This window comes from Mobula birostris, chromosome 25 (genome assembly GCF_030028105.1).
Source record: "Mobula birostris isolate sMobBir1 chromosome 25, sMobBir1.hap1, whole genome shotgun sequence".
In the NCBI taxonomy this organism is placed as follows: domain Eukaryota; kingdom Metazoa; phylum Chordata; class Chondrichthyes; order Myliobatiformes; family Myliobatidae; genus Mobula; species Mobula birostris.
The window spans coordinates 57,501,464-57,523,725 of record NC_092394.1 but is presented as its reverse complement, the minus strand read 5'-3'; the positions used below and the strand labels follow the sequence as shown (position 1 = coordinate 57,523,725).

Here is a 22,262-nt window from a genome sequence, read left to right as displayed (position 1 = left end):
TCCTGCAGCGGCTGCCGGAGCGGCCCCGAGATCCGCCCGCGCAGCACCACGCACCTGGCAGTTCATGTTGTCCTCGGCCTCGATCAGCTTGCCCCGGTACACCTCTCCGGTGTTGGTCTCGCAAGTCACCACATGGCCCTCGGCCTCGTGGAGCACCTTGATGGGCACCCCGATCGACATTGCGCGCTCCTGGCTCCCAGACTGCAGCGCGGCGCCGCGCGTCACGTCCGGCGGTCCGCCGGCGCGACCTTCCCCCGATCCGGTGCCAGGCGGAGGATCTTCCCGCGGGCGGGCGGGCGGGCGGGCTGCTGTGGCGGCGGCAGCCATGAAGCCGAGTGAACCCAACATCCTATCCAGTGAGTTGGAGGTCCGACCCCGGGGAACGGCGGGGCGGGGACCCGGAATCGGTTCAAACATGGGAGCGGCAGGAAGCCGCTGGGTCCCGATCGCAATCTGACTCTCGCTCTTTCAAATGGCAGAGAGCGCAGGCCCGAGTGTTTACCGTCGCCGCTGGGGCAGTTCCCCCGTGACCGGGGGATCTCTGCAGGGCGTGGTCTCACCGTACCCCCACAGCCGCTTTCCATGTCCGGGCACTTGGCTGTCCTGTTGCACCGGAGCACACAGTGAATTGCATCGTTTGCGTTAGCTGGGGGCAGCCCGCACTCTGGTAGCAACATAGCACGCCCGCAGTGCTGACCAGAACACCTCCACCCCTGTCCTCCTCATAAGCTGCGCTGCCACCTCGCTGATCACAGTCTCTGCACGCCCAACCGCTATCAGGTTTAATCATTAGTCCTCCCTCTTCTAGTTGTAACTTCACAACACATCTTTGCTGGCTTCACTCAATTCTAAACCCCTTTCACCACTTTTTTTTAATTAAATGCCATCGTGAACAATAGCCAGATCAGAAATGCTGATCAAGTCAGCGAGTTCCCAAAGAGAACTCTGACAAGCCAGTCAGATGGTTCACTGCTGCTCAGCCATAGAACACAAAAAAAATCATGGGTACAATTAAGAAACATTAAAAAAATAACATCTTTAACATTTACTGTACTTCTAGTATGTAGTTCCCTACTTTCCTTCTCATTCTTAAATTATTGTTAGAGTGGCTACTTTCTGATCCGTGCAGCTGTTTGAGACATGGTTTTTTAAAAAAACTCCCGTCCAGTGCATCCACTTCCTCCTCCTTCAAGACCCTGAGTGTGAGAGATTGCGATTCATGGGTTTTAAAGTTTCTGGCATAGTTTCTTTCCTTTTATTTACCTACACGTTCCGTCTCATACTTTGCTGAGTGGTTTGCTCCGGGGAGTCATAAAAGTATTTAATTTCTCTGACTGTCTGTAAGGATATTGCATTGACTTTTGCGCACAAGAGAAAACCTGAGATGCTGGAAATCCAAGCAACAAACACAAAATGCTGGAGGAACTCAGCAGGCCAGGCAGCATCCATGGAAAAGAGTATTTCAGGCTGAGAACTTTCAGCAGGACTGGGGAAAAAAAAAGATGAAGAGTCAGTTAGGAGGGGAGGGAGGGAAGGAAGAAACACAAGATGATAGGTGAAACCGGGGGTTGGGGGGGGGAAACGGGTGAAGTAAAGAGCTGGGAAGTTGATTGGTGAAAGAGATACAGGGCTGGAGAAGGGGGAATCTCATAGGAGAGAACAGAAGGCCGTGGAGGAAAGAAAAAAGAGTGAGGATCACCAGAGATGAGGTGAGAGAGGGAAATGGGAGTGGTGAAAGGGGAGGTGGGGCACTACCGGAAGTTCGAGAAATCGATGTTCATGCCATCAGGTTGGAAGCTACCCAGATGGAATATAAGGTGCAGTTCCTCCAACCTGAGTGTGGCCTCATCGTGACAGTAGAGGAGGCCAGGGATTGATATCTGGGAATGGGAAGTGGAATTAAAATGTGTGGCCACTGGGAGATCCTGCTTCTTCTGGCGGACGAAGCGTAGGTGCTCAGCAAAGCGGTCTCCCAGTCTGTGTCAGATCTCACCGATATACAAGAGGCCATACTGAGAGCACCGGATACAGTAGGTGACCCCAACAGACTCACTGGTGAAGACCTAACCAATTCCCCTCTACCACCACTCTGCTCCGTCCAGCAGAATTAGTCCCTACTCTTGGTAATTTCTTCTTTGGCTCCTCCCACTTCCTCCAAACTAAAGGTGTAGCTATGGGCACCCGTATGGGTCCTAGCTATGCCTGCCTTTTTGTTGGCTTTGTGGAACAATCCATGTTCCGTGCCTATTCTGGTATTCGTCCCCCACTTTTCCTTCACTACATTGACGACTGCATTGGCGCTGATTCCTGCACGCATACTGAGCTCGTTGACTTTATTAACTTTGCCTCCAACTTTCACCCTGCCCTCAAGTTTACCTGGTCCATTTCCGACACCTCCCTCCCCTTTCTTGATCTTTCTGTCTCTGTCTCTGGAGACAGCTTATCTACTGATGTCTACTATAAGCCTACTGACTCTCACAGCTATCTGGACTATTCCTCTTCTCATCCTGTCTCTTGCAAAAATGCCATCCCCTTCTCTCAATTCCTCTGTCTCCGCTGCATCTGCTCTCAGGATGAGGCTTTTCATTTCAGGATGAGGCTTTTCATTTCAGGATGAAGGAGATGTCTTCCTTTTTTAAAGAAAGGGGCTTCCCTTCCTCCACTATCAACTCTGCTCTCAAACGCATCTCCCCCATTTCACGTACATCTGCTCTCACTCCATCCTCCCGCCACCCCACCAGGAATAGGGTTCCCCTGGTCCTCACCTACCACCCCACCAGCCTCCGGGTCCAACATATTATTCTCCGTAACTTCTGCCACCTCCAATGGGATCCCACCACTAAGCACATCTTTCCCTCCCCCCCGCTTCTGCTTTCTGCAGGGATCGCTCCCTATGTGACTCCCTTGTCCATTCGTCCCCCCCATCCCTCCCCACCGATCTCCCTCCTGGCACTTATCCTTGTAAGCGGAACAAGTGCTACACATGCCCTTACACTCCCTCCCTCACCACCATTCAGGGCCCCAGACAGGGAGGAGGAGGTGTTGGGGCATGTGTAGCACTTGTTCCGCTTACACGGATAAGTGCCAGGAGGGAGATCAGTGGGGAGGGATGGACAAGGGAGTTGTGTAGGGAGCGATCCCTGCGGAATGCAGAGAGAGGGGGGGAGGGAAAGATGTGCTTAGTGGTGGGATCCCGTTGGAGGTGGCGGAAGTTACGGAGGATAATATGTTGGACCCGGAGGCTGGTGGGGTGGTAGGTGAGGACCAAGGGAACCCTATTCCTAGTGGGGTGGCGGGAGGATGGGGTGAGAGCAGATGTGCGTGAAATGGAGGAGAGATGTTTGAGAGCAGAGTTGATAGTGGAGGAAGGGAAGCCCCTTTCTTTAAAAAAGGAGGACATCTCCCTCGTCCTGGAATGAAAAGCCCCATCCTGAGAGCAGATGCAGCGGAGACAGAGGAATTGAGAGAAGGGGATGACATTTTACAAGTAACAGGGTGGGAAGAGGTATAGTCCAGGTAGCTGTGAGAATCAGTGGGTTTATGATATACGTCAGTAGATAAGCTTACAGGTTTAGTCCGGGTAGCTGTGAGAGCCTGTGGGTTTGTTGACTGTGTGGGAGACAATGGTCTGGTACTCCTTAGTGGGATCCTGATGGAGGGGCAAGTAAGAGGAGGTGTCTGACGGTTGTCACCAGGCTACTACAGCACCGCGCCCCCCCCCCCGACCTGTGGGTTTGCTGATGCTTGGGTAAGTGTGGAGAGAGTGGACAGCTGAGTGTGGAGAGAGTGGACAGCTGAGTGTGGAGAGAGAAGTGGTGAGGTGGAGACGGTTGATATCTGGCTGACAGTTAGCAATGAAAAGATCCAGACCAGAGCGGGGTGTCTGGGAAGAGGAGGAGGGCTGGAGATGGGGTCATCAGTGCAGGGTGGAGAGTCCTTGCCAAAGAAGTACACTTGGAGACAGAGGCTACAGAAGAAGAGCTGGGCGTTGTGGCGGGCACTGAACTGAGTGAGTTGTGGGCGCTCGGCCCCTTACGGAGGACGGACCGTTCTGACTCAGAGAGGAGGAGGTCGGGGGGAACGATGAAGACCCAGCGTGGGTGAGAACTGGGATCGGAGAGGGCAGGAGGGGTTGGTAGTGTCTTGAGGAGAGGGGAAGTTCAGGGTGTGCAGGGAAGGTGGGGTGAGAAGGAGATGGAGTCTCTGAGGACCCAAGGTAGGGGCTGAGAGAGACGGGATTGTGGAGTGGCGTGGGGGAAGGGGAGACGGGGGGGTTTCAGCGGCAGCACGTGAAGACCCAGCCTGGAGGTCAAGGCCAGGGTCGGAGTTGGAGGTTGCGCAATCGGCACTTTGGCGATGTCCGAGGTCATTGGAACCTGCGTTGTTGGCGACGGAGTCCGGGTTTCGAATGCTCTGGATTGTTGGAACCGTTGAGATCAGCAGCAGGGATTGAGGTCTGGGCATCCAGGCCTGCAGGCGTTGGCAGTCAGCAGGTTCCGCAGTCTGTAGACGCCGATCTTCTGATCCTTGTCGGACGTGAGAAAGTTAAAGAACCGGCGATTGAAAGCGCAGATCCGGCGGGGGATGAAGATTACATTACAGGCGGCGGAGAGAGAATCCCCGAGTTGTGGAAGTGTCTGGGGTAGGGACACCGCGTACCTCCTCATGGCGGAAAGCGTGGTGTGTAGAACGCGGTGGGAGAAGCAGTCAATGGGGTGTGAGTACCTGGGGTCCTCAGGAGGTCTGAATCAAGAGGAGTGAGAACGGATTTGGAAACCGTGCGGTACAAGCTGGCAGCGGAGACGTGTTCCCAGGAAGGATACGTGGCTGTGGTAGCGGGTCGGGGTGAGCAGTGAGGGAGGGTTTCACTGAATTCCCATCGAAGGGAAGATTTCAACGTCTTCGGGGTAAGCATGCATGGAAGGGACTTCGCAGTGTGGTAATCCAGTCACAAACAGGAGAAAATCTGCAGATGATGGAAATCCAAGCAACACACACTCTTGATAATTAACTTTTGCTGATCCTTTCTTTGTTTCCACGGCAACACTTGGGTTTTAAGTTCTCTTGGGTGTACATTTAGTGGGCTTGGGGTGGGGTGTGCTGTGGGGCCGAAGGCCGAGAGTGGGTGAGCAGCGTCACAACCTGTGGAATGGTGGTGCTCGTCCTGGCTGCAGCTGAGCAGTCAGTCGGATGTTGTGGCTTTCCTGAGCTTCTGCCTTCTCCTGTGCCCCGCAGGTGACCTGGTTCGGTTGAACGTGCCTGTCATTCAGCAGTCCTTTCACTGGGATTGTGGACTTGCCTGCTCCAGAATGGTGCTGCAGTAAGTAGAATCGGTGAGGGGTTTCAGCACTCGGCTCATGGTGTTAACTCTCTGATCCCACCCTGCCCAGGTCTCCCATCGCATCCCCCGGCAGCACCTCCCCGGTCCCAGGCTCCAACCACACTGCAAACCCATGCTGTTTTTCACCCATTTCCATTTCCACGTCCTTCCCCTCGAGCTCTGACGAAGACATTCACTATACCGGAGGAACTGAGCACGAGTCTGCACCGAGGAAAGGGGATAAACAATCGACTGTTCGGGCTGAGACCCTTCATGAAGTCTCGACCCAAAATGTCCACTGTTTATAAACAAGCAGGCTTTTTCCGCTGAGGTTGTGTGAGACTACAACTAGAGGTCATGGATTAAGGGTGAAAGGTGAATTGTTTTAAGAGGAGCATGAGGGGGAGCCTCTTCACTCAGAGGGTGACAGGAGTGCGCAACGAGCTGCCGGTGCAGGTGCTGGGTGTGAGACTGGTTTCAATGTTTGACAAGTTTGCACAGGTATGGATGGGAGGAGTATGGCCCAGGTGCAGGTCGGTGGGACTGGATGGATTAACTGTCCAGCACGTACGAGATGGGCCGAAGGGCCAGCTTCTTTGCTGTAGTGTTCTTTGGCTCTTTATATTCACAGAATATAGTGACTATACTTGATGTGTCCTAATTGCTTTGCAAACATTTGCCACCTTTCAGGAAGTAAAGCATTTCAGAAGTGGGTGGGGGGGGGGAAGAGCTTCCTGTCTGAAAAGAAAGTTGGCAACAGTGTGTAAATGGTAGTTTGTAAATTAAAAATAAGTTTCATGTACTGGAGATCTAAAATAAAAACAAAGTATTGGGAATATCAAACACCCTCTGTCAGAATGTTAACTCTGCTCCTCGTCCACGGATGTGACCTGGCTCAGGGAGTATCAGAGACCATCTCTGTTTTTATTAGAGTGATAGTGTGGGGACTGTGCTGTTTCCTCCTTTAAAAAGTTGTTAATGACCTAGGTATATTGGACACAAGATAAAGTTTTCAGATCACAGGTGTGTGCAGATACGTTTTGGAAGGAGGAATGGACTAAACAGTTAATGGAATATTAAAATATTTAGGCGCATGTAAGCTTGATGCTGCCCCCAGCTCCAGCGACCCGTCGCTGTCTGTGACCGTGTGGGTTTCCTCCAGTGGCTCTCGTTTCCTGCCACAATCCAAGAATGTCCAGTTAGTCAGTCAGGTGGGTGTAATTGGGCCGTGTCGGCCCTTTGTGCCTATTACCATGCTTATCTCGAAATAAAATTAAAAATAAATAATATAATAAGTGTAGCCCCCCCAGGTCAGCCTGAGGGTCACTCGGCTCACTGTCGTCTAGGGAAATAGCCCTCGGCCCTGCCAAACTGGATAATTAGTTTGTGTGGATGCTGTGTGATGTACCCCACCCCACCCAAATAACAGACAATACACCAGATACGATTAAATGACTTACAGTTTATAGATATTACTGGAACTATATAATTAAGAGAGAATAAAATATAAAAGGAAAATAAAAGGTGCCACACTTATCAAAGTTCAATCTCTTCGTGCACAAACAGTTGGAGCTCAGGACCCATCTTCTTCACCCTGCGATCCCTTGGATCACCTCGACTGGCCGCCTGGGACCACCAACGGTGGTCAACCAGACGCCCCACACGAGTCTCCGTCTCCTCGCCGAACACCCTCCTCGGGGTCTGACCTCGTTAGCGGACTCACAGCACCTGCTCCATCCTCTGTCTCTCTCTCTCTCTCTCTCTCTCTCTCTCTCCCGCTTTCTGCCCCAAAACCCCGCGCATACAAATCTTCCAGATACACCAAAGTCATAACAACTATCCCAATTGGTTCATTCGTCCTCATTCCAATAGATAATACAAAACAAACAGCTGGCGGGAAGGACTTTCTCAGCGTTTAACAGAACAAAGAAGCATTCCCAAGTATAACAACATAACAAAGAAGCCATTTTAATTAGCCTACACAGTAACATAAAAGACGAAACCCCCTTACATAAGTAAAATGGAAAACAAAGTGCAGGTCAGAAACAAAGATTGAGTTGAAGTGTGCCCATTTAAGAGTTTTAAAAGCCCCTGTTGTGTCAGCACCTGCCACCACCCTGGCAGGGTGTTCCAGTTACCCTCCACTCTGACATGTCCTTTATACTTCCCTCCAATCCTCTTGACCTCTTGATTAGCCAGCACGACACTCTTAACGGGTCGGGGCAATGGAGTTCAGAGCCCTAGTGTTGGTAAGGAGTTTGTACGTTCTTCCCGCAGAACTTGTGGGCTTTCCCCGGGCGTTCCACTCCTCCCACAGTCTGAGGGTTATTGGTCATTGTAAATTATAGATCCATAGAACATAGAAAATAGGTGCAGTAGGCCATTTGGCCCTTCGAGCCTGCACCGCCATTCAGTATGATCATGGCTGATCATCCAACTCAGAACCCTGTACCTGTCTTCTCTCCATACCCCCTGATCCCTTTAGCCACAAGGGCCATATCTAACTCCCTCTTAGATATAGCCAATGAACTGGCCTCAACTGTTTCCTGTGGCAGAGAATTCCACAGATTCACCACTCTCTGTGTGAAGAAGTTTTTCCTCATCTCGGTCCTAAAAGGCTTCCCCTTTATCCTCAAACTGTGACCCCTCGTTCTGGACTTCCCCAACATCGGGAACAATCTTCCTGCATCTAGCCTGTCCAATCCCTTTAGGATTTTATACGTTTCAATAAGATTCCCCTTCAATCTTCTAAATTCCAACGAGTATAAGCCTAGTTGATCCAGTCTTTCATCATATGAAAGTCCTGCCATCCCAGGGATCAATCTGGTGAACCTTCTTTGTACTCCCTCCATGGCAAGGATGTCTTTCCTCAGATTAGGGGACCAAAACTGCACACAATACTCCAGGTGTGGTCTCACCAAGGCCTTGTACAACTGCAGTAGTATCTCCCTGCTCCTGTACTGGAATCCTTTTGCTATGAATGCCAGCATACCATTCGCCTTTTTCACCGCCTGCTGTACCTGCATGCCCACTTTCAATGACTGGTGTACAATGGCACCCAGGTCTCGTTACACCTCCCCTTTTCCTAATCGGCCACCATTCAGATAATAATCTGTTTTTCTGTTTTTGCCACCAAAGTGGATAACCTCACATTTATCCACATTAAATTGCAACTGCCATGAATTTGCCCACTCACCTAACCTATCCAAGTCACCCTGCATCCTCTTAGCATCCTCCTCACAGCTAACACTGCTGCCCAGCTTCGTGTCATCCGCAAACTTGAAGATGCTGCATTCCCTCATCCAAGTCATTAATATATATTGTAAACAACTGGGGTCCCAGCACTGAGCCTTGCGGTACCCCACTAGTCACTGCCTGCCATTCTGAAAAGGTCCCGTTTATTCCCACTCTTTGTTTCCTGTATGCCAAACAATTCTCTATCCACATCAATACCTTACCCCCAATACCATGTGCTTTAAGTTTGCACACTAACCTCCTGTGTGGGACCTTGTCAAAAGCCTTTTGAAAATCCAAATATACCACATCCACTGGTTCTCCCCTATCCACTCTACTAGTTACATCCTCAAAAAATTCTATGAGATTCGTCAGACATGATTTTCCTTTCACAAATCCATGCTGACTTTGTCCGATGATTTCACCGCTTTCCAAATGTGCTGTTATCACATCTTTGATAACTGACTCTAGCATTTTCCCCACCACCGATGTTAGGCTAACCGGTCTATAATTCCCCAGTTTCTCTCTCCCTCCTTTTTTAAAAAGCAGGGTTACATTAGCCACCCTCCAATCCTCAGGAACTAGTCCAGAATCTAAAAAGTTTTGAAAAATTATCACTAATGTGTCCACTATTTCTTGGGCTACTTCCTTAAGCACTCTGGGATGCAGATCATCTAGCCCTGGGGATTTATCTGCCTTTAATCCCTTCAATTTACCTAACACCATTTCCCTACTAACATGTATTTCGCTCAGTTCCTCCATCTCACTGGACCCTCTGTCCCCTACTATTTCTGGAAGATTATTTATGTCCTCGTTAGTGAAGACAGAACCAAAGTAGTTATTCAATTGGTCTGCCATGTCCTTGCTCCCCATAATCAATTCACCTGTTTCTGTCTGTAGGGGACCTACATTTGTCTTAACCAATCTTTTTCTTTTCACATATCTATAAAAGCTTTTAAAGTCAGTTTTCATGTTCCCTGCCAGTTTTCTCTCATAATCTTTTTTCCCTTTCCTAATTAAGCCCTTTGTCCTCCTCTGCTGGACTCTGAATTTCTCCCAGTCCTCAGGTGAGCCACTTTTTCTGGCTAATTTGTATGCTTCTTCTTTGGAATTGATACTATCCCTAATTTCCCTTGTCAGCCACGGGGCACTACCTTCCTTGATTTATTCTTTTGCCAAACTGGGATGAACAATTGTTGTAGTTCATCCATGCATTCTTTAAATGCTTGCCATCAACCGTCAACCGTTTAGGTGTCATTTGCCAGTCTATCTTAGCTAATTCACGTCTCATACCTTCAAAGTTACCCTTCTTTAAGTTCAGAACCTTTGTTGCTGAATTAACTATGTCACTCTCCATCTTAATGAAGAATTCCACCATATTATGGTCACTCTTACCCAAGGGGCCTCTCACGACAAGATTGCTAATTAACCCTTCCTCATTGCTCAATACCCAGTCCAGAATAGCCTGCTCTCTAGTCGGTTCCTCGACATGTTGGTTCAAAAAACCATCCCACATACATTCCAAGAAATCCTCTTCCTCAGCACCCTTACCAATTTGGTTCACCCAATCTATATGTAGATTTAAGTCACCCATTATAACTGCTGTTCCTTTATTGCACACATTTCTAATTTCCTGTTTAATACCATCCCCAACCTCACTACTATTGTTAGGTAGCCTGTACACAACTCCCACCAGCGTTTTCTGCCCCTTAGTGTTATGCAGCTCTACCCATATCGATTCCACATCCTCCCGGCTAATGTCCTTCCTTTCTATTGCATTAATCTCCTCTCTAACCAGCAATGCTACCCCACCTCCTTTTCTTTCATGTCTATCCCTCCTGAATATTGAATATCCCTGAATGTTGAGCTCCCATCCTTGGTCACCCTGGAGCTATGTCTCTGTGATCCCAACTATATCATATTCATTAATAACAATCTGCACTTTTAATTCATCCACCTTGTTACGAATGCTCCTTGCATTGACACACAAAGCCTTCAGGCTTGCTTTTACAACACTCTTAGCCCTTATACAATTATGTTGAAAAGTGGCCCTTTTTGATTTTTGCCTGGATTTGCCGGCCTGCCACTTTTACTTTTCACCTTACTACTTTTTGCTTCTACCCTCGTTTTACACCCCTCTGTCTCTCTGCACTTGTTCCCGTCCCCCTGTTGTGAACTAACCTGCTCTCTCCTAGTCTCTGTGATTGGGTCAGGGTTCAATCGGGGTTTTCGGGGGGTTCTGGACTGTGCGGCTCAAAGGGCTGGAAGGACCCATTCCGTGCTGTATCTCTAAGTAAATTCCTCCCCTGATGAAGTGTCTCTGGCTGTCCACTCAATCTCTGCCTCTTATTATTTCGTACACGTCTATCAAGTCACCTCTCATCCTCCTTTGCCCAAAGTGAAAAGCCCTGGCTTGATAAACTAGATAAACCAGTCCTCATTAGGACATGCTGGTCAATCCAGGCAGCATCCTGGTAAGCCTGCTCTGCACCCTCTCTAAAGCTTCCAGATCCTTCCTATAACGAGGGGATGAGAACTGAGCACAATAGTCCAAATATCATTTAACCAAGGTTTTATAGAGCTGTAACATGACCTTACAGCCAACACACTACACCCCTTCTTAACAACCCTATCAACTTGCATGGCAACTTTGAAGGATCAATGAAGTAAACCTGAAGATTGAACACTATATGTCACTTGTCAGCTGGCTCTGCATCCTACCAATATCCCTTCGTCACCTTTTACACTACCCTCAACTCCACCAGCCATTGCGTCATCTGCAAAATTACTAACTCAGCCTTCCACTTCCTCATTTATAAAAGCAGGGGTCTTCTACACAGACTGTACCTCAGTTAAGCTCTCCAGATGTGACTGCTGTAGTGTTCCTGCATTTGTGTAGTTTGTTTTGCAAATTCATCCTTCCTTCTCCCTGAGACAAACTCACAGGTGATTCCTACATTACGGTGTCTGTTTTGTGATTTTCTGTAGCATGACCCCCTTCTCTCGTTGGAAGGAGATCCATTCCTAAGGCATGGTTTTTTTTAGCACATTCAATCATTGTGTTGGTGGTCATGCAAGCTGGGTGTCTGGTTGGTAACTCTGCGCGCGAGGCGTACTGGTAAACCCCAGCCTCTGATGCCCTTTCTGAAGGTACCTGCACCCGGTGAGCGATGAGGAGTTTCAGACCGCCTGCTGGAGACTACAGTTGGGTGAGAGTGTCTGGACCATTGACCTGGCCTACCTGATGCAGCAGTTCGGTGTCACACACAGGTTCTGCACACAGACACTGGGCGTTGACAAGGGCTATCGATACCAGGTGAGCTCCACTTTGCTCGAAGTCGGGTGCATCCCAGCGCTTCCTTCTGCACGATATTGCTGCCTTTCCCTGCGGTGCCTCCGGTTTTCCTTTGGCCAGAGGTCACGCTGCCCTGCTGGACGATGTTTCCATTGACACTGCAACACCGTCCCCTGCTGGGCGCTGTGTCCATAGACACTGTAACACCGTCCCCTGCTGGACGATGTTTCCATTGACACTGTAACACCGTCCCCTGCTGGACGCTGTGCCCGTCGACACTGTAACACCGTCCCCTGCTGGACGCTGTGCCCGTCGACACTGTAACTCCCTCCCCTGCTGGACGCTGTGCCCGTCGACACTGTAACACCGTCCCCTGCTGGACGCTGTGCCCGTCGACACTGTAACACCCTCCCCTGCTGGACGCTGTGCCCGTCAACACTGTAACTCCATCCCCTGCTGGGCGCTGTGCCCGTCGACACTGTAACTCCCCTCCCCTGCTGGACGCTGTGCCCGTCGACACTGTAACACCCTCCCCTGCTGGACGCTGTGCCCGTAGACACTGTAACTCCGTCCCCTGCTGGGCGCTGTGCCCGTCGACACTGTAACTCCCTCCCCTGCTGGACGCTGTGCCCGTCGACACTGTAACACCCTCCCCTGCTGGACGCTGTGCCCGTAGACACTGTAACTCCGTCCCCTGCTGGGCGCTGTGCCCGTCGACACTGTAACTCCCTCCCCTGCTGGACGCTGTGCCCGTCGACACTGTAACACCCTCCCCTGCTGGGCGCTGTGCCCGTCGACACTGTAACACCGTCCCCTGCTGGACGCTGTGCCCGTCGACACTGTAACACCCTCCCCTGCTGGGCGCTGTGCCCGTCGACACTGTAACACCGTCCCCTGCTGGACGCTGTGCCCGTCGACACTGTAACTCTCTCCCCTGCTGGACGCTGTGCCCGTCGACACTGTAACTCCCTCCCCTGCTGGACGCTGTGCCCGTAGACACTGTAACACCGTCCCCTGCTGGGCGCTGTGCCCGTAGACACTGTAACTCCGTCCCCTGCTGGGCGCTGTGCCCGTCGACACTGTAACTCCCTCCCCTGCTGGACGCTGTGCCCGTCGACACTGTAACACCCTCCCCTGCTGGACGCTGTGCCCGTAGACACTGTAACTCCGTCCCCTGCTGGGCGCTGTGCCCGTCGACACTGTAACTCCCTCCCCTGCTGGACGCTGTGCCCGTCGACACTGTAACACCCTCCCCTGCTGGGCGCTGTGCCCGTCGACACTGTAACACCATCTCCTGCTGGACGCTGTGCCCGTCGACACTGTAACACCCTCCCCTGCTGGGCGCTGTGCCCGTCGACACTGTAACACCGTCCCCTGCTGGACGCTGTGCCCGTCGACACTGTAACTCTCTCCCCTGCTGGACGCTGTGCCCGTCGACACTGTAACTCCCTCCCCTGCTGGACGCTGTGCCCGTAGACACTGTAACACCGTCCCCTGCTGGGCGCTGTGCCCGTAGACACTGTAACTCCGTCCCCTGCTGGGCGCTGTGCCCGTCGACACTGTAACTCCCTCCCCTGCTGGACGCTGTGCCCGTCGACACTGTAACTCCCTCCCCTGCTGGACGCTGTGCCCGTCGACACTGTAACTCCCTCCCCTGCTGGACGCTGTGCCCGTCGACACTGTAACACCCTCCCCTGCTGGACGCTGTGCCCGTAGACACTGTAACTCCGTCCCCTGCTGGGCGCTGTGCCCGTCGACACTGTAACTCCCTCCCCTGCTGGACGCTGTGCCCGTAGACACTGTAACTCCGTCCCCTGCTGGGCGCTGTGCCCGTCGACACTGTAACTCCCTCCCCTGCTGGACGCTGTGCCCGTCGACACTGTAACACCCTCCCCTGCTGGGCGCTGTGCCCGTCGACACTGTAACACCATCTCCTGCTGGACGCTGTGCCCGTCGACACTGTAACACCCTCCCCTGCTGGGCGCTGTGCCCGTCGACACTGTAACACCGTCCCCTGCTGGACGCTGTGCCCGTCGACACTGTAACTCTCTCCCCTGCTGGACGCTGTGCCCGTCGACACTGTAACTCCCTCCCCTGCTGGACGCTGTGCCCGTAGACACTGTAACACCGTCCCCTGCTGGGCGCTGTGCCGGTAGACACTGTAACTCCGTCCCCTGCTGGGCGCTGTGCCCGTCGACACTGTAACTCCCTCCCCTGCTGGACGCTGTGCCCGTCGACACTGTAACTCCCTCCCCTGCTGGACGCTGTGCCCGTCGACACTGTAACTCCCTCCCCTGCTGGACGCTGTGCCCGTCGACACTGTAACACCCTCCCCTGCTGGACGCTGTGCCCGTAGACACTGTAACTCCGTCCCCTGCTGGGCGCTGTGCCCGTCGACACTGTAACTCCCTCCCCTGCTGGACGCTGTGCCCGTCGACACTGTAACACCCTCCCCTGCTGGGCGCTGTGCCCGTCGACACTGTAACACCGTCCCCTGCTGGACGCTGTGCCCGTCGACACTGTAACACCCTCCCCTGCTGGGCGCTGTGCCCGTCGACACTGTAACACCGTCCCCTGCTGGACGCTGTGCCCGTCGACACTGTAACTCCCTCCCCTGCTGGACGCTGTGCCCGTCGACACTGTAACACCCTCCCCTGCTGGACGCTGTGCCCGTAGACACTGTAACACCATCCCCTGCTGGGCGCTGTGCCCGTAGACACTGTAACTCCGTCCCCTGCTGGGCGCTGTGCCCGTCGACACTGTAAGTCCCTCCGCTGCTGGGCGCTGTGCCCGTCGACACTGTAAGTCCCTCCGCTGCTGGGCGCTGTGCCCGTCGACACTGTAACTCCCTCCCCTGCTGGACGCTGTGCCCGTCGACACTGTAACTCCCTCCCCTGCTGGGCGCTGTGCCCGTCGACACTGTAACTCCCTCCCCTGCTGGGCGCTGTGCCCGTCGACACTGTAAGTCCCTCCCCTGCTGGACGCTGTGCCCGTCGACACTGTAACTCCCTCCCCTGCTGGGCGCTGTGCCCGTCGACACTGTAAGTCCCTCCGCTGCTGGACGCTGTGCCCATCGACACTGTAAGTCTGTCCCCTGCTGGACGGTGTGTACGTAGACACTGCAACACCCTCCTTGCTGGACGCTGTGCCCGTCGACAGTGTAACACCGTCCTCTGCTGATTGCCCAGTCCTGAGGTGCATTTCCATGTCATTTCCAGCAGGGGCAGCCCTACCCACACAAGGGTCTGAGCTCACTCCATACCCACTGTTTCCGGCTGGTGAACCACGACAATACAGTAACAACCCTAGTGTAACTGATGGGGGCTTGATTCAGCATAAATGCTGAGTTGATAACCAAATGCGAATCACGACAATATAGAACACGGAACAGTACAGTTGGGGAACAGTACCTTCTGCTCACGATGTCACGCCAAACGAATGAAACAAACCACTTCCCTTCTGCCTACACACAGTCCAATTCCCTCCATTTTCTGCACATTCATCTAAGAGCCTCTTCGTTGCGTCTGTTGTATTTGCCACCTCTGTAAGGTTACCTGTCAGTCTTCTTCGCTTCAGTGAAAAAGCCCCAGCCTATCCAGTCTCTCCATACAACCCGTTTCCAAGTCATGAATCTTTCCTGCACCCTTTCCAGATTAATCATGTCCTCTCTAGCTGGGTGACCAGGACTGTGCACAGTGCTCTAGATGTGGTCTCACCAATATCTTCAACTCCTGTACGGGGTGTAACATCAAATCTCAGCTCCTGTACGGGGTGTAACACCATGTCACAACTCCTATAGTCAGTGTAACATCACGTCCCGACCCCTGTACTCAGTGTAACATCACGTCTCAACTCCCGTACTCAGTGTCACATCACGTCTCCACTCCTGTACTCGGTGTAACACCACGTCTCAACTCCTGTACTCGGTGTAACATCACGTCTCGACCCCTGTACTCGGTGTAACACCACGTCCCGACCCCTGTACTCCGTGTAACACCACGTCTCGACCCCTGCGCTCGGTGTAACGCCCCGTCGCGACCCCTGCGCTCGGTGTGACGCCCCGTCGCGACCCCTGCGCTCGATGTAACGCCCCGTCGCGACCCCTGCGCTCGGTGTAACGCCCCGTCGCGACCCCTGCACTCGGTGTAACGCCCCGTCGCGACCCCTGTACTCGGTGTAACGCCCCGTCGCGACCCCTGCACTCGGTGTAACGCCCCGTCCCGACCCCTGCGCTCGGTGTAACGCCCCGTCGCGACCCCTGCACTCGGTGTAACGCCCCGTCCCGACCCCTGCGCTCGGTGTAACGCCCCGTCCCGACCCCTGCGCTCGGTGTAACGCCCCGTCGCGACCCCTGCACTCGGTGTAACGCCCCGTCGCGACCCCTGCGCTCGGTGTAACGCCCCGTCCCGACCCCTGTACTCGGTGGAACATGACATCTAACTCCTGTACTCGGTGCTCTGATTGATGAAGGCCTGTGTGCTAAATTCCTCCTTCACTGCTCTGTCTACCTGTGCTGTCCCATTCAATAACAGCTGTATGCTCCTGTATCTTTGTGGCCGGTTTATTGCCATCCATAGATGCTGCCTGACCTGCTGAGCTCCTCCAGATCTTGGTGTGGTTGGCTCTATATATTCAGGTACAACCCTCTCCAGGACTAAGCAAGTTCTTCCCTCTTTTCACTAGCCAAAATGCAACAATTCACATTTGTCCAAGTGAAGTCCCTTCACCCACTTTCACAGTGGATTCAGATAACCCTGTCCACCACACCACCATTTTCAGTGTCATCGGCAAACTTACTTGTCTTGCCACCTACGTCCTCATCAGTACTGTTATTAGAGATGACACACCACAGTGGAGACAGGACTGATCCCTGGTCTGACTGCTGCACCATACCAAAGTCGTATCTCGTGACCAGCTCACATGGATCCTGTGTGATCCAACTTGTGGATCAGCCTCCCATGTGGGACAAGGAACATGGAACAATCCAACACAGGGACAGGTTCTTTTGGTCTACAAAGTTGTGGCAAGCTAACTGAAGCAGTAATTAAATGCCTAACTAATCACAAAATACATGTTGCTCCAGTCTCCATATCCACGTGCCTATCCTGGAGCCTCAAACACCTCTTTTATATTTGACTTCCGCATCCCTGGCAGGCACGCACCTCTCTGTGTAAAAACTTCGTGCCCACATATCACCTTTGAACTTATCCCCTCTCACCTTAAAATGCCCTCTTGTATGAGACATTTTTGTCGTGGAAAAACATTACAGCTGTCAACTGGATATTTGCCTGTCATAAACTTATAGATTTCATACAGCCTCTGCTGCTCATGAAGCAAACAACCCAAGTCTGTAACTTCTGCTGATTGCACTTCCAGGCATCGCCCCAGTGAACCTCTTCTGCACCCTCTCCTGAGCCCCCAATCCTTCCTGTAGTATGTGAGCAGGATTGAAGACCATACTGCAGATGCAGTCCAACCAGTTAAATAAAGCTCTAACTTATTTCCCAATTGTTGAACGGATCCCTTGATTAATAAAGGCAGGCATGCCCTGCACCTTCTTTACCACCCGACCAACTGGTGGAGCTATCTTCAGGGAACAAGGGCCTCGTACATCAGCACTGTCATTAACTGTGTACATTTGACCTCCCAAAATGCTTGGCCAGAATAAACTCCATCTGCCATTTCTGCAACTGATTTATATCCTTTGGCAGTCTTCTACACTACCCACACCGGCACCAGTCTTTGGATTATCTGCAAATTTACGAATCCACTCATGTTTTCAACCGAGCCATTTACACGTATATTGTATCACAAACAGCAGAAGTCCTGTTGTGAATCCTCAGTAATGCTACTCGTTACAGACCTCCAGACAGAATAAATCTCACCCACCACTATCATCTGTCTGCTGTGGGCAAACTCATTCAGAATCCATATGACCAAGTCACGGTGGAACCCATGTCTTCTGAAAGAGCCAACTATTTGGGAGGTTCAGTTTTAACTCTATTTCATACTGTGAATGGTTGCTGGTTTCTGAATGATGCCTGTGAACACAGGAGCACAGCTCCTGTCAATCTCTGCTCCTGTTCACCCAGACTGCAGTTTGCCTTTGTACTTTGTCTTCCAGGGGGTCTGCACTCTGATCTCCCAGCACCTAGCTATTTACATTTGTGTCTAATTGAGGAGCATTTTCCCACTGCATGCCCTCTCCATTTCTGGGGTTGGGCAGGGGATTTGTTGCCGTTTGGTGTGACTTGTCTGATCAGTGATTGTTTCTCTCCGCAGGATGCCTGGCCAGTGAGCAAGCATTAACAACATAGAACAGAAAATGCTGTGAAATCTCTTCCACATGAAATGTGATCTTTGTTCCTTTGACCTGTTGTGTGTTTACAGCATTTTTAGTTTTTATTTTTGATTAAATGCCTTGCCCTTGTCCTTATTGTGCTGACCCTGGCCTTTTCTTTTCCAAGTCTTTCTATCGGAAGCATTTCGATACCGAGGAGGACCGGGTAAATCAGCTGTTTGCTGGCGCTGCAGCAAACTGTGTTAAAGTAGAGAAAAGGTATGTGGTGCACAGGTTGACAGGCTGAATCCAGGCTGGTTTGTTTTACAAGTCCCGTGGTGGGGCTCGGAGATGTTTCTGCTCATTCCCCACCTCAGAATTTCACGGCTTGTCTGAGCACACATACACTAATGGCCCCTGTCACCTGTATGGCTCTCCTGACTTCTCCAGTCTGCTTACCCGTCTTAAACTAACTCCACTGCTGAGGCCTCGGGGAAGTTCACAGTGTAGCATCAAAGGAGGTTCCTGGTAAAATGGGAACTCACCAGAATCTGCCTCTCTCTGAATCGACTTATTTTGGCATCCACGATGCTCTGGGGACAGCCTGTTCACTCCAGAGTTCAACTGGACACGTATTTATTTTACTTTGAAGGGGTGTGGTCCTCAGGATGGACTGCCTGCAGATCACAGAAGATGCCAGAGCACGGGGAGTCTCTGTCTGAAGCAGAGACCTTTGCTGTTCCGGCCAAGGTGCTGGAGCTGCTGTCGGCCGGCCAGACTCTGGGGAGAGGTGATCAGCACCCTTTGGTGGGACGCAGAGCACCGAACTGCAGGGCATTCTGTCTGTGCTGCTCACAGTCTGGCCTGGACTTGGGATTCTGGGTATTGTGGTACCTCAGTGCTGACTGACCTGATTTCTCTCTGCTCCACGATAGGTCTGTCACCATTCAGGAGATCGAGGAGCACCTGGCCCAGGGTCACGTGGTGGTGGTCCTGGTCAACGCTGTGCTGCTCATCTGTGACCTCTGCTCAGCCCCACTCAAGTTTTGCTGCCTCCTTCCCATTGGGCAGAAGTGCTTCTGCCGGAAACCGGACTATCAAGGACATTTCATTGTGGTGTGTGGTTACAACAGGAACTCGGGCTGCATCTTCTACAACAACCCAGCCTACGCTGACAGTAAGTGGAGCCCAGACTCTCACTGAGGGAGCTTAGTGGTACATGATGTGTGGGAACCATTTATAAGCAGGTCACACACGCAGATTGCAGTGAAAAAGATGTAGCGATGGATGGAGTTTTACTTCCTGTGCTGTGGAAGTGTTGAACGGGAAGAAACATCTTGGAGTTGTTTATCGTGGCGGCACGTAGAACAACCAGAACAGTCAGCATCTATTGTTATTGTCACACAGTCTTGCATTCTGTTCACCCATTCAAATCATTCCACTCTACATTGAGGTAGTACAGGTAAAAGCAATAATGATGCAGAATGAAGTGTAACAGTTACAGAGTTACTCTGAACAGATGTGTTGCATTCGCTTTGCACTTTACACATTCCAGAAAGGTACAAGACGCATGGCTGTGTGTGCAGGGAGACAGGAAAGTACAAGGTCTTGACAAGGTAGATTGTGAGGTCAAGAGGTCCATCTTATCATCCCGGGGACCATTCAGTAGTCTTATAAAGGCTGTACTTGAGCCTGGTGATACATGCTTTCTACACACACTGAGATGCTGGACATTAAATATAACAAGTGGATAACAAGGCTGCTTTTAATTTTTAGTGGATGCTTTTGGTGAACGTTCAGGGTTGAGACCTGTGTGCGGGTCATTGCCTCCTGCTCCTGAGTTAGGCTCATCCGTTTCTGACCTGGCAAAGATCCGAGGTTTCTGCTGTCACTGTGACCCCCCCCCCCACCCCACGATGATTAGAACGAGCTAAACATGGGCAATATCTAACTTCAAACTTGTGTTTCATAGGGGTCTGCTGCACATCCACGAGTAACTTCAACGAGGCGCGTATGAGCTATGGAACAGACGAAGACATTCTGTTTGTTTACAAGGACAGCTGACAGCAGCACTGCCCACAGGACCCTCTCTCCGCTCCGAGGACATTCTAATGATGGCTGTGCGAGCGCCCAATCCCCAGAGCTGCATGGTACCCGCAAACTCACCCCTCTTTCCCATAAATTGGAAAGGATCTTTGCGCCACTGCCTATGGGAGTTCCTTCCCTTCTGTTTGAAATGTGCCAAAGAACCTGTAGGAAATGGGCCCGAGAGAAACAGTAATGCATCAGCTCCTGCTGCTCATCTCCTCTGCAGTGATCCTCTGCCCTGCTGCTACACAACACTGAGCTAAACTGGTTTAAAAAGAGTCAAGCTCGTTCCACAATCTACTGTTCTGAGAAGGAAATCAGTTGAGATCCAGTGAACACTTTGGTTTTGCACGCTCAGAATGCTGCTGTTGGAATTTTGGTGGAGTCGTAGGGAAGAGAGGGATTGTTGATACGGAATTGATGTGGTCCAACTCAGAATCTGTTGCTGACTCTGTCTGCTGCTGTTGTACTTCCTGTGGGATCTTTGGTTGGGCTGGTGTCTAGTTAGTGACATGGCTGAGGTCTGCCTGACTCACAGGCCCAGGCACCAGGGAAACCTTGTGCCTGCATGGTGGAGAGCTGGAGTGACAGGACCCTGATGGCACCGGCTGCCCCTCCACGGCTCCGGGCACACTATGGAGCATTGTCCATCCCAAGCCACGAGTGAGGGAAGGGGAAACATTCTCAAGTTGCCCCAGCACACAATGCCATGGGTCTTTCACCTTTCCTGATGTGTCAGATCTGTTTAGACAATGTGTCTGTCCTTTTACAGAGGACATGTACCCTAGACCTGTCTCACCACCATTGTTGACTCTGCCTTGATTCTCACCTTGTTTCAGTTTGGCGGGCCCTGTCTAACCACTAACTGGACTTGAGTGATGGCAAAAGAGATATTGAACACATTGTGATTAGGATGATGATGGATACGCCTGTGAATTTCTTTCAGATTTGGTTCTGTGGCTCTCGATGCCATTTGTCTGGAAACAGTTCTCTCTGTTTGCGAAGCTTTTCAGTTTATTGTACATTAGTTTCACTGTTATGGGTTGAATTAAAAGGTGATTTGCTAATGACAGGTTGGATATCTCCTCAGTCTTTTTCTCAGCAGGTGGGGGAAGAATGTTGCTCGTTTGTACAGAGCTCTCCCCCCGCCCAGCCAGGATTGCCTTCAACCCCACGGATGTCCTCTGACGAAACAAGTTCTATTATTTATTGCATTCCTTCCCTACCCCTGTGACTTGTGCAGTACCTGCCTCACCTTTTCTTTCGTTGATGGCCGTTCATTCTTGCCCTGAAACGGTGAACTGCCATGTGGTGAAGCTGTTTGCACATTGCTGTTATCAGGACTCCGGGGTGCTTGGCTCCAACTATACACTGGGTGTAGGCAGTCCCACTCAGCTGGACTGTGGACAGGTGATAGCCAACTGCACATCCTCCTGTGTCTAGGGTGCTTTGGACGAGTTGGGATTTTCACCACTTACAGAGAATTGCAAAAGTCAAGCACCCAGCACAGTTCTCTCTGGCCATTTGATTCATCCCCATTCAACCCCATACTGAACCGTCCCAGCCGCCACCCAGGTACTTACAACAGCACAGTTCTCATTTCCATCCGCCAGCTTCCTCCCCTTAACCCCAGACTCGGACTGAGCTGGACCACTCACAACCCTGGTAGTTCCATCAGCACATCCCCTCAGATACGCCTGCTCCCCCTTTCTAACGTTGTCCAGCCTTGTCCGTTAGTCCCTCCCCACCAATTTTACTCCCGGCACGTAGCCCTGCAAGTGGCCAGAGGGCTACTCCTGCCCCTTGACCTCCATTCAGCCTCGTAAACAGTCCTTTCAGGCGAGGCAACACTTCACCCGCTGAACTGCTGGGGTTGTCTATTGTGTCCAGTGCTCCTGATGCAGCCCCTCTGCATTGCTGAGACCCCTTGTAAACTGGAGGGCCACGTTGCCGAGCGCCTCTGCTACATCCCCCAAAGTGGAATTACCCAGTGGTCAGACAATTTAATTCCAATTCACATTCGCATTTTGAAATGTCTGTCCATG

The 22,262-nt window shown here is 51.7% G+C and overlaps 1 protein-coding gene across 1 annotated transcript; it reads left to right on the top strand.

Annotated features, from left to right (window-relative positions):
* The first annotated feature begins 57 nt into the window (after positions 1-57).
* Positions 58-21,287, top strand: gucd1 (guanylyl cyclase domain containing 1). Its single transcript, XM_072242794.1, has 6 exons — positions 58-356; positions 5,236-5,320; positions 11,705-11,870; positions 18,317-18,408; positions 19,065-19,306; positions 20,102-21,287. Exons 1-6 carry the CDS (start codon positions 65-67, stop codon positions 20,191-20,193), a joined length of 969 nt encoding a protein of 322 aa, XP_072098895.1. The 5' UTR covers positions 58-64; the 3' UTR covers positions 20,194-21,287.
* The last annotated feature ends 975 nt before the right edge of the window (positions 21,288-22,262 follow it).